Source organism: Danio aesculapii, chromosome 6, assembly GCF_903798145.1.
Source record: "Danio aesculapii chromosome 6, fDanAes4.1, whole genome shotgun sequence".
Lineage (NCBI taxonomy): Eukaryota > Metazoa > Chordata > Actinopteri > Cypriniformes > Danionidae > Danio > Danio aesculapii.
Window position 1 is genome coordinate 43,054,342 of NC_079440.1, and position 14,696 is coordinate 43,069,037.

Sequence of the window (14,696 nt, forward strand, 5' to 3'; positions counted from 1 at the left end):
TGGGTCAAAACCTCTTTAGCTTTGTTTACTTTGGTCCCATGCACACAGATTAAGCCTAATCCAGGATAGTTGTGCTCTGAATTGTGAGTTTTCAATAAAAATCCTTTGAAAGCTAGGATTGAGAAACATCTGTCCAGAAACCCTGGATTACAGAGAATCGCTGATGTTGTTCTGCCGAAAAGTCACTGCTGGGCCATATGCCCATCAAACACATATTCTGCAAAGCTCATTCATGCATTTTCTTTTTGGCTTGGTCCCTTTATTAATCAGGGGTCACCACAGCGGAATGAGCCGCCAACTTATCCATCACATTTTCTTTACACAGCAGATGTCCTTCCAGCCGCAACCCGACACTGTGGAACACATACACACTCTTGCATTCACACACATACATTACAGACAATTTAGCTTATTCAATTCACCTATTGCGCACGTCTTTGCACTGTGTGGGAAACCGGAGCACCCAGAGGAAACCCACGCAGACACTGGGAGAACATGCAAACACACAGAAGTGCCAACTGACTTAGCCAGGGCTCGAACCAGCGACCTTCTTGCTGTGAGGCGATCGTGCTACCCACTGTGCCACCAGGACACCTTATTCTGCAAAGTTGTGAGTGATGTATGCATTTCACCCTTCCTCTCTGACACACACACCCAAAATATATGCAGTTTTCTATATTGAATAGTTGTTCAGTTCATAACCTTTTGCTGTGATGCAAGTCTGGTCTACATTGAGAAACTCTACAAATACATTTTCTATTATTCTGATCAAAAGAACGCTGATCTGTCAGCTACTAATGTAGTGTGAAAGTGTTCAAATCATAATCATCATCTCCAGTTACATTTATAACACTTTGTGTGTAATTTGTCATAATATAAAGGAATGTACACATTAATAAGACATTTATTTCTACAAAGCACCACCCAAATTTCAGAGCTAAAGCACCACCTTGTGGCCATGGATTTGTATTGGTCAAATAAAGAGAGCACATATTTCTGAGAATTCTGAACGTTTAATGTAATAAAAGGGCTGTACAAAAATAAAGCGTAAAACATTATGCAAGCACAAATGTCTTAGCTGGGCAGATTCACTCTGAGGATTTTAATGTCATCCACAGGGCGGTCCTGACTGTTGGTTTCCACCATGCCAATTCGATTAAGAACGCCAATGCCCTGGCAGACCCGTCCAAATATAGTGTGTTTCCCATCCAGCCATTGTGTGGGAGCCAACGAGAGAAAGAACTGGCTTCCGTTTGTATCCGGCCCTGCATTGGCCATAGCCAAAATTCCAGCACCTGCAAAAAAAAAGACGATTTATTAAAAAATACTCATTAAAAGACTTTTTAGATGGCTTATAAGTCAAATCCATAAGCCTTTAAAGATTCACTTAATGTAATGTAATGTAATGTAAAATTGCTTTACAATCATGAGGGGGGTCTCTCCACACCACCACCAGTGTGCAGTATCCACATGGATGATGTGACGACAGCCACAGGACAACTGTGCCAGTTTGCTTACCACACACCAGCTATAGGGGAGTGGAGAGAAAGTGATAGAACCAATTTGGTGGATGGAAATGATTGGGAGACCATGATGGGCAAGGGCCGGTGGAGGGAATTTGGCCAGGACACTGGGGTTACACCCCTACTCTTTCCGAGAAGTGCCATGGGATTTTTAATGACCACAGAGAGTCAAAACTAAGAAATCTAACATTTGCTGATTTGTAATAAAGCATGAGAAATGAATCTGTAATTGTGCCACAGATATGCAAGTTGACAAGTATGCAAGTTTTATAAAGGGACTTCCATAAATGTAAGACTTCCTAAATCCTAGAATAAAAAAACTAATTAAATGCAGAAACCCTAAAATTCAAAACACATTTAAAATGTAGAAGTGTTTCTTTAATATTGTTTATTTAATATTCTTTAATATTATGGACAATCGTTTCACAGAAAACAAGACAATTTCTACAGTTTACAGATATATAAAGCATATATATATATATATATATATATATATATATATATATATATATATATATATATATATATATATATATATATATATATATATATGATATTTTTATATCATATAGGAAAAAAACATTTTCAGTGTATTTACCATTTAATTCCTTGACATTATGAATTTAAAAAGGCCTTAATGCCTTCCCCTATGTGACTATTAAATGATTAATATATATTTTTATTAAAATAATATGAAATATGGATATAATATATAGTGTGTCAAGGTAAGTTCAGGTGTATAAACAAAATGTATAAAAAAATGTGTTATAAATCATGTTTTACACTAAACTGTAATTTGTATTAAAGTGAAAATGAAGGGTGTTTAACTGAAAAAAAAAAACTAATCAAAACTGAAGAGACACAGAATCCCTGATAATACGATTAAATTTAATATGATCTGAAAAACATTTCAAATGATACCTGGGAAGAGGGGCTGAAGCGAAGTCATACCTGTTCTATCAATGCAAGATTGCAACTCATACAGTTTAAAGTGGTACATAGGCTACATTATACCAAAACTAAACTCAATAAAATGTTCCCTTCAGTTTCCCCGTCATGTGACAGATGCAAGACTTCAGAGGGAACGTATGCTCATACTTTTTGGTTTTGCCCTGAGATCTCTGAGTTTTGGAAGAATATTTTTCAGTTTTATTCAAATGTTTTAGGAGAAAACATTAGTCCAGATATTGAATTAGCTCTGTTTGGATGCTCTGACCCTGTGTTAGCATGGTCACATAATCAGCAAATGTTCATTATATTTGGTATGGTGGTGGCTAAAAGGGTGATCTTGATGGACTGAAATGGTTGCTGCTCTTAAGCTTGAAAGAATTCATTTTGCTAGGACAGATACTTCTAAAAAGTTAGAAACAGAATCTGGGGCCTCTTCCTTGCTTATCTTTTAAGAGTTGAAAGTAGGGCACTTATGATTCATGGACAATTTTACTCTTAGTTATCCACTCCATTTTTAATGTATTGAGTTTGATCAAGTAATATTTGATGGTGTATATTATTTACTCTATTATTTAATTATTTTATTATTTAATCGCATGTTTGGATGGACTGGTGCTTTTTTTATTTTTACCTTTTAATCCATTAATTTACAATTTTTTTCTGTATTTTTCCTTATAATTTGTATAAAAAGTATTATAGATTGTATAAATGTTTTTTGTTGTGTTTTGTACTTGAATAAAATATTTTTAAAAACATATCATCTGTAATAAAACTTACCTGTAAACTTCAACTCTGGATGAAATTCATCCTCAAATTGCTTGCCATATATTGACGCACCACCACGACCTGCAGGAATGAATTTAATAAGAATAACATTAACAATAAGTTACATTAAATTCATCTGCTGTTGTACTAATGGTGACATTGCTAATATTTCAATTCTAGAAACATGCATGTTTGATTTGACTCTTCAGCAATTACTGTATCAGCAGTATTTCCAAATCTAAAGGACTGTTGAATGAGGAGTAATGCTGCTTTCATGTGCTCACCAGTGCCGGTTGGATCACCTCCTTGAACCATGAAGTCTTTGATAATTCGATGAAACTTTGTGGTGTTGTAATATCCTCTTCTGCCCAGCTCTGCGAAATTCTTGCATGTTTTTGGTGCATGATTCCAGTAGAGCTCAAGCACAATAGTTCCCATCCTGGAGCGGAAAAAAAACAATGACTAGGAATCAATGTTAAGTTACTTTTGCATCTTTCATAGCTGACTAACTATGGCAAGCCATTTTAACATATTTCTTTTAAAGCTAATAGTATTTTTCTTTTTAAGCACTATACTACTCATTTTTACTAGTGCTTATTTTTTTGTACTAAAAACAAACTTAAAATATTAGTACTTATTTATTAGATAATAGTACTTATTTCAACAGTGACTAGAAACTATTATTGTTGCTACTAACAAATTGAAAGTTTTTTTCCATTGGCTTCTATAGGCAACTGTCATTAAGATCAACTACTCTTTATACCATACTAGTTTTCACTAGTATGTATTCCAGATTTGAGTAGCTCTTTTTATATACCGTAGTTCTTATTATTAATCATTACTAATGCATAAGTCGATACTACTTACAGTGCATCCGGAAAGTATTCATAGCGCTTCACCTTTTCCACTTTTTTATGTTAAAGCCTTATTCCAAAATGGATTAACTTCATTCATTTCCAAAAAAAATTCTACTCACAATACCCCATAATGACAATGTGAAAAAAGATTTGTTGAAATTGTTGCAAATTTATTAAAAATAAAAAACCTAAAAAAATCACATGTACATAAGTATTCACAGCCTTTGCTCAATACTTTGTTGATGCACCTTTGAGAGCAATTACAGCCTCAAGTCTTTTTGAATATGATGCCACAAGCTTGGCACACCTGTCTTTGGGAATTTTTGCCCATTCCTCTTTGCAGTGCCTCTCAAGCTCTATTAGGTTGGATGGGAAGCGACAGTGTACAGCCATTTTCAGATCTCTCCAGAGATGTTCAATAGGATTTAGGTGTGGCCTCTGGCTGGGCCACTCAAGGACATTCACAGAGTTGTTGTGAAGTCACAGATGAACTCCAATTAGGCTGCTGAAACATCTCAAGAATGATCAGTGGAAACAGAATGTACATGTACAATCTAGAGCTTCACGGCAAAAGTACATGTGCTTTTTCAGGTTTTTTATTTTTATTTGCTACAATTTAAAAAAATAATATTTTTCACATTGTCATTATGGGGTATTGTGTGTAGAATTTTGAGAAAAAAAATTTATTTAATCCATTTTGGAATGAGGCTGTAACAAAATAATGTGGGAAAAGTGAAACGCTATGAATACTTTCCGGATGCACTGTAGTAATTACTTATTAGTTACTAGATTTTTTGCTAGTATTTCTGATGGTACATATTTATATACTATTATTACTGTTAATTATTATACTATATTGTTTGTTGGTTAAGTGCTTATTTTAGGTGTTAGAAAACATACAAAAAATAAACTTGAAACACTATTACTTATTCATTAGATATAATCGGTGACCAGTAACCATTTCATACGACAAACAAAAGTTTCCCATTGGTTTCTATACTGAACTGTCTGTCATTAAGATCAACTATTCAGCGTTTTGACTAGTATATACTTTTAGGTATTAGTAGTAACTTACCTATTATTACTCATTTTAATCAAGTAGATACTTGTACTTATTTATTAGATACTTTTATTTAATATATTTTAGTATTAATACGATACTCATCCTTATTTATTAGATATAGTACTTATTCATTACACCCTTGTATATCGGATTGGCAGGATCAAGCACAAAAAACACGTGTTTTTGTTTTATCTGTATTTATTTTAACTGTTCAGTTAAAATCTTCAACCCATGTAGATACTTTAAACAAACATGCGTCAAATCTTTACCTTTATTCGCATCTAAAACCAATGAAAATGTTAAAACAAGAACCACAGATTTACTTTTATTGTGAAGTGAATGAGTTATGAAGTCGTCGCTCATTCATTTAAAACCTAATGTTTACATTGCGACTTACGTTGTGTCCAGCGAAACAGTAGAAGGTTGCCAAGAATCCGGCGGTATTCCAGACATATCTGCAGTTTAACAAATGTAAGTGTGAATATAATACTTTTTATTTTAAATTGTGCCGCAAAGCGCGATGAGGAAGCAGCAGCCCTGTCCGGCTTACTCGTTTGTAATGAAAACCATTACAACCACACGATGTAAAGGCTGCCACCAGGCGGACTGGATGAAAAGACATTTTATGTGAATATAATCAAAGACTATAGAATACACTCAAATTATATATATATATATATATATATATATATATATATATATATATATATATATATATATATATATATATATATATATATATATATATATATATATATATATATATATATATATATTAAAGGGACGTTGATATAATAAATATAACATAATAAATATAATATAATATAATATAATATAATATAATATAATATAATATAATATAATATAATATAATATAATATAATATAATATAATATAATATAATATAGGCGATGCTGTGGCGCAGTAAGTAGTGTTCACATCAAGAAGGTCACTGGTTCGAGCCTCAGCTGGGTCAATTGGCATTTCTGTGGAGTTTGCATGCTCTATACGTGTTCACGTGGGTTTTCTCCGAGTGCTCTGGTTTCCCATTCAGGCCAAAGACATGTGGTATAGGTGCTATGGGTAGGCTAAATTGTCCGTTGTGAATGAGTGTGTGTGGATGTTTTCCAGAGATGAGTTGCAACTGGAAGGGCATCCGCTGCGAAAAGCATGTGCTGAATAAGTTGGTGGCTCATTCCGCTGTGACGACCCCGGATTAATAAAGGGACTAAGCCAAAAAGAAAATTAATGAATGACTAACATAATATAGGGTGGCGCAGAGGGTTGCACAGTCGCCTTACAGCATGTCTGTGGAATTAGCATGTTCTCCCCTTGTTTGCGTGGGTTTTCTCCGGGTGCTCCAGTTTTCCCCTAAAGTCCAAAGACATGTGGTATAGGTGAACTGGGTAAGCCGAATTGTCCGTAGTGTATGTGTGTGAATGAGTGTATATGAGTGTTTCCCAATGATGGGTTGCGGGTGTAAGGGATTCCGCTGCGTAAAACATATGCTGGATAAGTTAGCGGTTCATTCCGCTGTGGCGACCCCTAATTAATAAAGGGACTAAGCCGAAAAGAAAATGAATGGATAATATAATATAATATAATATAATATAATATAATATAATATAATATAATATAATATAATATAATATAATATAATATTTTGTGGACTCTTTATTGCTTTTAATTTATTTTTGTTTTAAAAGTTCTTGTGAAATTGTTTACAACTGTTCAATAAAAAAGAAAGAAAGAAAAAACAAAGAAAGACACTGGCATAAAAATTAAAATATTTCATGTTATTGTCTAAAAGTAAAATAACAAAAGCCTCTCCAAAAAAAAAAACAACAAAAAAAAAAAAAACAATGGGAACTTGTTATTATATACTCATTACAAAGTTTATGATGATCATTGGTTAAAAATAAACTGACACAAAACCTAATATGTTTTTGAATATAATTGTGTTTTATTGCACTAAAAATCTGGACACATGTACATGTCATGCATTTATAGAAAGTAAAGTAGTGCATATTATTAAACAATATGACATTTAAGAGGTTTATTCTTTAATATATACACCACAACACCAAAACAATGCACATTTAATACAATTTTTAACAGCAAGTTTTAAATGCAAGTTAATTGATCAATACTGTTCCATTGCGGCAGTGCAGGTGCAGAAGGAAAGGAGAAAATGGCGATCAAATTCCCTGTGATTGATGGCATTACCAGGCAGTATTAGACACAGTATCAACATCTAAACTTGCCTGGTAAGACACAAATCAGAGGATTTTACTGCAGCGCAGAGGCAGAGGAAAAATCTGATGTCATGTGACTGTAGAATAGATGAAAGCAGACATGAGGAAATGACATCATTAAAGTGGATATTTGTTATTTCAGGAGATAGATCTTGAAGGAAACTGTTAGTAATGGATAAGGTGCAAGCAAAGATTTATGAAAGAGTTTATGAAAAGTTCACAAGCAGCAAATGTCTTTTTAAGATGCATTTCTGTCAGATTTTTGGACTTAAATAGATGTCTAATAGACATCTAAATGTAGACAGCTTTGCTAAAACATGGCTAAACATGGGCTGTCAATGAAAATGTAATTGATGTCTAATAGAGGTCTAATAGACGTCTGAACGTAGTCGTCTTGGCTAGCACAAGGCTAAACTTGGGCTGTCAGTGAAAATCTGACATCTAATAGGCCAAAACTATTCTAGTCATCAAATAGACAGATTAGACAAGTTCTGTTTATTTGTTGACTAGTCTAGTTTTGGCCTATTCTTAGACGTCTATTAGACATCTATTAGATATCTGTTAGATTTTCACTGATAGCCCAAATTTAGCCTTGTTTTAGCCAAGACAACTGATTAGACATCTATTAGACGTTTATTAGATTTTCACTGACAGCCCAAATTTAGCCTTGTTTTAGCCAAGACAACTATGTTTAGATGTCTATTAGACATCTATTAGACGTCTTTTATATTTTCACTAACAGCCCAAATTTAGCCTTGTTTTAGCCAAGACAACTATGTTTAGACGTCTATTAGATACCTATTAGACGTCTTTTAGATTTTCACTAACAGCCCAAATTTAGCCTTGTTTTAGCCAAGACAACTATGTTTAGACGTCTATTAGATACCTATTAGACGTCTTTTAGATTTTCACTAACAGTCCAAATTTAGCCTTGTTTTAGCCAAGACAACTATGTTTAGATGTCTATTAGACATCTTTTGAAAACAAAAAAATGCGTACTGGGTTTGTTTGTGTCATGTAGATTTGTATGTGATTAAATGATGACAGAATGAACAACACATACCTAAAATTATTTCCATCTTCCAAAGACAAACATTTTTTATTGGTGACACATATTTATTCATAAGAAACTACATTTTTCAAATGAGCTGACAATCAGGCTAGGTCACATAAAAATTAAACTGTACACACCATTTATTTACCCTCAAGTGGTCCTAAACCTTTAGGAGGTTCTTTTGTCTAATGAACACAAAATATTATTTACTGAAAAATGATGGAATCCAATAGCAATGGACATCCATAGTCGAAAAAATATATGATAGAAACAAACATTCTTCAAAATTTCTTCTTTTGTATCGGAAAAAAGCAAGAAACTCAAATGGGGTTAAGATCAAGTTGAGGGTGAGTAAATAATGACTTTTCATTTTAAAGTAAACTGAATCTCCTAAAAAATGTGAATTTTCTTTGTACATTCCATCAGACAACACATAAACCTGTAATATAAGTGTCGAATCCCTAACATGAGTACCGCATGTCTGCCAGTCATTTTAATATTTTACAGACTGGCATTACTTCCTCCTCCAGCCCAGCGAACAGGAAAGGCGAACTGAGTAGGCACAGTTCAATTAGGGTTTGTCACACAGATCTCAGGTGTCATCTACACAATAAGTGACAAGAAAAGGAGGATGAACTGATCATTGACTGGCACGTCACACATTAGAGGGTGTGGGAGTGTGGAGGAATTGCTTTTGTGACATTCATGCAGGCCATTGGACACAACAGGGTGGGGTTTAGAACTGAAGGCTAAGGGGGAGAATCTATATTTATACACACACACACACACAAATTAGGGATTCAATATAAAGTTTTGTCAGTGAGATCACAGAAGAGCCATTTTGTACTCCTTAAAATCATTTCTCAATCAGGTTTTTCACTAAAGGTAACTAAATGAAATGCTGGGTTCAACAGTTACTTTATGTTGTCCCAACACAAATCGATTAAGTTAACTTAATTGTTTTGTTTAAGTGGATCAAACATAAAGCAGTTAAGTTGTCACCAAAAAAAATCAAGAATTGTGTTGTTTCAACTCATTTTATATAAGAAGTTTGAACAATATTTTTTGAGTATAAGGAAAATAATGTGGCTGTATGTGTTACTGTTTTTACAGAGTATAGGGTTTAAAATTGTAATATGTCAATGTGTGTTTTTGTTCTTGTTATAGAGAACATTTCAATAAAGTAAAGAACTTTTTCTTCAGTTTATGGATCTTTAGATGTTAAAGGGTCTTCATGGAACCACCAAACTGTTTTTAAATTCGTTATCATACTTAACTAAGTTTTTTAATCAAGCAGTCTTAATGCAGTTTTAAAATGATTGGTTTAAAAGACCAAACTGTGCTACATTTCCTAGTTTTTGAAAGAATTGTGTTCGTGTTCTCACATCTTCATGATTTATTGAGTCACCAGAGTGCATCGTTACCAGACAGTGTTAGAACATCAGTGAACAGCCAAGCACTGTCAGGTAAGATGTACCCTAGAGACAATGAATGAACTCCTTCAGCACCACAGGGCCCAAAAAAACATTTCACCAAGGCATATTTTCCATTTGTATGCATATTTGCATAAACAGCAGGTCCACACCCAGATGCAAAGTTGCCTGTTGATGACCATCTGCATCATTACCAGGCAGTATTAGAGAAGATATAACATCCAAAACTGCCTTGTAAGATGGAGCCGGGCATCCATTGTCCTTTCGCAAATGATCATATTTGATCGATAGTATATTGTGGATACTTTCCATATTGTTTGTCACTATAAAATGAGAGCTAGTGTACTTTAGCAAGGTGCTTGTTAATGATTATCTATTTTCCCGGCCGGTCCTGTTTTACAGCTTTATATATTTCCTTCAAACTGCACTTATTTTGCGTATTACCTCGCACGTCTGGACCACTTCCAGTTTCACCACGCTTCTGAATCATTTTGCTGGCAGCTATTATTAGAAAGGATGAAAACATTGTAACCCCAGACGTCTATTTCTTAGGTGTACGCCCTGGCCTGCTTTCATGGCAACTGTGACCTTTGAGACGTCTCCATGACCTAGGAGACTTCAGCTAATTAGTCGCACCTTCATCAAAACAAAATCATGTCTACAGCCTCCGAATCCCACTGCAGACACTCAACGTAGGTGGTAAGGAAAGCGCTTAGTCATGCTAATCAAAATGGCTGATCTTTGTCACCTATACCTGAGTGTGCACCTGACTGACCCTTCACCTGTAGATTAGATAAGATTGGATTAGATAACTCGCTTACTACTGAAACCAAAGTAATTGAGTCTGTTTTTGTTAGCGCCAAAATGCTATTCAAATGAGGCATATTTTTTATATTCTTACTTGTGTTTTTTTTTACTCTTTCAAAATAAGGAAGAAAAAATATTGAATATGAGACTATCAAAGTAAGCATTAATCAGTGTTTTACGCCTTTAAACATTAGTTTTAGGTGTAGCAAGTCTATTATAGGCTTAACTGTATACCACACCTTTGTTTAATAGAGTTAAAAACTAATGTTGAATTATTTAACGTCATTTCTGTAAATGCTTTGCATATTCTACTTCATACCCCTTTGTTTTAAACTGAACAAACAGGTTTGACAAATTACGGAAGTGAAAGTTCACATCCTGGGCACTTATATGCCATTATTTGAACAAATCTCCTTCAAATTTCATACTAAAATACATACATTTTATTCAAAAAAAAAAAAAGTTAAGTAATCTGTATGTATTTATTTCATCATATAACATTAGCATTGCATATATACACAAACAAAATTATAAAACCACTTATTAGCAATGAATAAACATTATTTAATTGAATTGTTTTTGAATAAAAAACTATTAGTTACCCTATCAGTTCCAGTGGCAGTCGTTCAGAATGAAGTCATGGACAAGAGATGCCATTGTGTCGCAGTGTCGCTTCAGCAGATGTAGATCACTTCCTGCTCCTTCCACTTGTTAAATGTTGCTTCTTCCTTGCAGGGCCATACCTCTCGAACCGGTCTGAAGGTGCCTGATGAAGACACAAGGACAATAGTAATGGAGTCTCGAGCATGAGGAGAAACACAATCTCCTAAAGCTCCTGAAGCGAAGAAACTGCTCCTACAAAACATCTAGGTTTTCAGGTATACCTTGGAGCCCTGCCCAGGTGTCATTTTTACGCTGTGGCCAATCCCTGTCTTCCTTCTATGCGCAGGTGTGTCTTGTGCTCTGTGATTGGCTGGTTTGGTGTTGAAGTGCCTCTGGGTTTCTGAGTACACAAGCTTTTAACCTTCAAAAAGACCACGCCTCACCTGCGCTGTCTCTTGTTCTGGGTCAGACTTTAGGGCAACAGGCAAGAATAAACCTCTATCTACTTGTTGTTCAGGCTTACTTTTTTACTCTAATGTTCATCATTAGATAGGAGTTTTAAAAAGACATTCGGTAAGCTGTAAATACGTCCTCTGTGAGATCCTCTCATTATTTTCTGTGCATTGTTTACACTGATAATAAACTCCTCCTGGTGATGAACACATAATATGAAAATAGCTGATATTAAACTCAGGGTCTAACTGAATTTTAACTCAATGTTATTTACTCATTTGACCATACAAATATAAAATAAAAATATATATTAACACTTTCCAAAAAGATTCCACCATTAACATTAGTTGATACACGCATTGATTTACATACTTCCAACAATACTATTAAATTATTTATAATTTTTAGGTTACATTATTTCACTCACCAATGCAATGTTTTATTTTAATAATACACTCAAAGACTATTGTTGCTGCTTGTTCAAGCTACTTATTTAAAATGAGCTGAATCAACACAATTCTTGAGTTTTGGGGGGACAACTTCATTGTTTTATGTTCAATTCACTGAAATTTGAAAAACAATTAAGTTAACTTAATCGATTAGTGTTTAGACAACATGATGGAATTGTTTGAAACCCCTCATTTTTTACAGAGTATAATAGTAGATATTATTTAATGGAACTGAGCTAACTGAATAATAACAAAACAATAATAAACACAACAACAAATGCATTTTTCATTGTTATTTAATTCAGTAACTAATGTTAATTAATAGATTTTACTGTGCGTACACTGTGAAAACTGTTTAGTTGACTTTAAAAAAGTGAGTAATCCTTAACATTACTAATTCAATTAACTATGTGTGTAATTCTTAAAAAAATAAACTGAACTTAATAGTTACAACATCATTACTTACATTTTTGAAGTAAAAGTAACTTGTCACTTTTAAGGTAATAGATTGACTCAGTAATCAATTACTACAATATTAAGATTAATCTCCAGTTCAAACACATAAAACAAAAACAAAATAGATCAATTATGTTATTTTTTTAAAATGATTATGCACTATTAACAATATTTAACATATAATATATAATAAATTCAGACTTAGTTCAACTTGCAACATGAGTTTGTCTTTATTTTTAATACTTAAAAATGTAAAGATAAAGAGAAAAAGCTGCCCATCTTAGTCATTTCAACTGTGTGCTTAAATCTGAAAAATATATGGATTTTGTCTGCAGATTATTGACTATAAAAATGAAGATCCACTCCCTTTGCTTTTATAAAAGCAATATAAAATCCACTGTTTCGTATTTAGAGCTATATTTAAGGTTTCATTGGGACAATGAAGTGCTTGTGCTCAAGGTCTGTTCAGGACAGGCCCACTAAACAGGTGTCAGGGAATGGAAGAATCCCTTGCATGGGATACTTACAAAAAAGAGGAAGCAAAATTATAGTGACGCACAATATACTGCTGGCTATACTGATAATTTTTGTAAGAATATTAATTATAGGCTGATAAATTTTGGACTATTTAACTGCACACACTAGAGGCAAGACAAAATTTCAGCAGTTTGGGAGTGTTTTTCAGTGGAAAAAATTACTTCATAATTGCATTTTGTAAATAATTTTGGGAAAAGTAAGATCTAGATGTTTCCTTGCAGCTTTATTGTTCCCTAAAGCTAAATTATTTCAATAAAATCAACTGTGCACTGTATTTTTTTATTTTTTGTAGTCAGGCTCAGAAAAAAATATTTGAATATTTGTATTTATTAGTAATCAGCTCCTAAATATAAATTACATCCTAAATTACAGATTGGTGCATGATTTAAAAGATTATTGTTTGTTTGTTTGTTTGTTTTTGGCAATATACAGTGCATCCGGCAAGTATTCATAGCGCTTCACTTTTTCCACATTTTTATGTTACAGCCTTAGTCTAAAATGGATTAAATCACCCCCAAAATATCAACAGGGTGGTTTCACAACAACTCGGTGAATGTCTTTGAGTGGCTCGGCCAGAGCCCAGACCTAAATCCTATTGAACATCTCTGGAGAGATCTGAAAATGGCTGTTCACCGTCACTTTTCATCCAACCTGAGAGAGCTTGAGAGGTACTGCAAAGAGAAATGGGCAAAAATTCCCAAAGACAGGTGTGCCAAGCATGTGGCATCATATTCAAAAAGACTTGAGGCTGTAATTGCTGCCAAAGGTGCATCAACAAAGTATTGAGTAAAGGCTGTGAATACTTATGTACATGTGACTTTTCAGCTTTTTTAATAAATTTGAATTTTTTATTTAACAAATTGAATAAATTAATTTAATTTATTTTAAAATAAGGCTTTAACATAAAAAATGTGGAAATACTGAAGCGCTATGAATACTTTCCGGATGCACTGTATATGTATTTAAGATCCCTATAAAGTAATAATTGTTTAAAATACCTGTGCAGTCAGCACAGGAAATGCAAATATGGCACTCGATTTTGATGCCATTTTGATGCTTAATTTTGGCTATTTTGTAAAATCACAATTCAGAATATGAAGTCTAAACAAAGGATCTGAGAGTTCCAGCTCCAGCAGGAGTTTATGCTGGGACACAGGGACTGCACTGTAACCCAGGCAACAGGTCAATGCCTCACCACATCCACAGGCCTGTGTGGATTGTTAATGAGATCCCTGGGGTCTGATTTGTGAGGCGAGAGGATGGAGGAACATGGGGATCAGCTGGCTGTCAGGAAGGCCTCCTGAGAAACCTGAAAGAAGCAGCAAAGCATCAGCTCTCAACCATTTCACACAAAACAAACTGTGCATGAGGGAAAATATGCACCTGTATATGTGAAACTGATCTAAACTAACATGGCTGTTTGAGGGTTCTAGGAAGTGTAAGTGAAAAACAGTGGGTTAGAGAAAGTGTGTGAGGGAGAAGGTGGAAAG

The 14,696-nt window shown here is 34.0% G+C and overlaps 1 protein-coding gene across 1 annotated transcript; it reads right to left on the bottom strand.

Moving 5' to 3' along the window:
• Window positions 1–993: 993 nt before the first annotated feature.
• ppil1 (peptidylprolyl isomerase (cyclophilin)-like 1) lies at window positions 994–5,720 on the bottom strand. Its single transcript, XM_056460274.1, has 4 exons — window positions 5,557–5,720; window positions 3,524–3,678; window positions 3,252–3,320; window positions 994–1,295 (listed from the first exon to the last, which is right to left on the bottom strand). The coding sequence occupies exons 1-4, from the start codon at window positions 5,610–5,612 to the stop codon at window positions 1,075–1,077; spliced, it is 501 nt and encodes a 166-aa protein (XP_056316249.1). The 5' UTR covers window positions 5,613–5,720; the 3' UTR covers window positions 994–1,074.
• Between the last annotated feature and the right edge of the window lie 8,976 nt (window positions 5,721–14,696).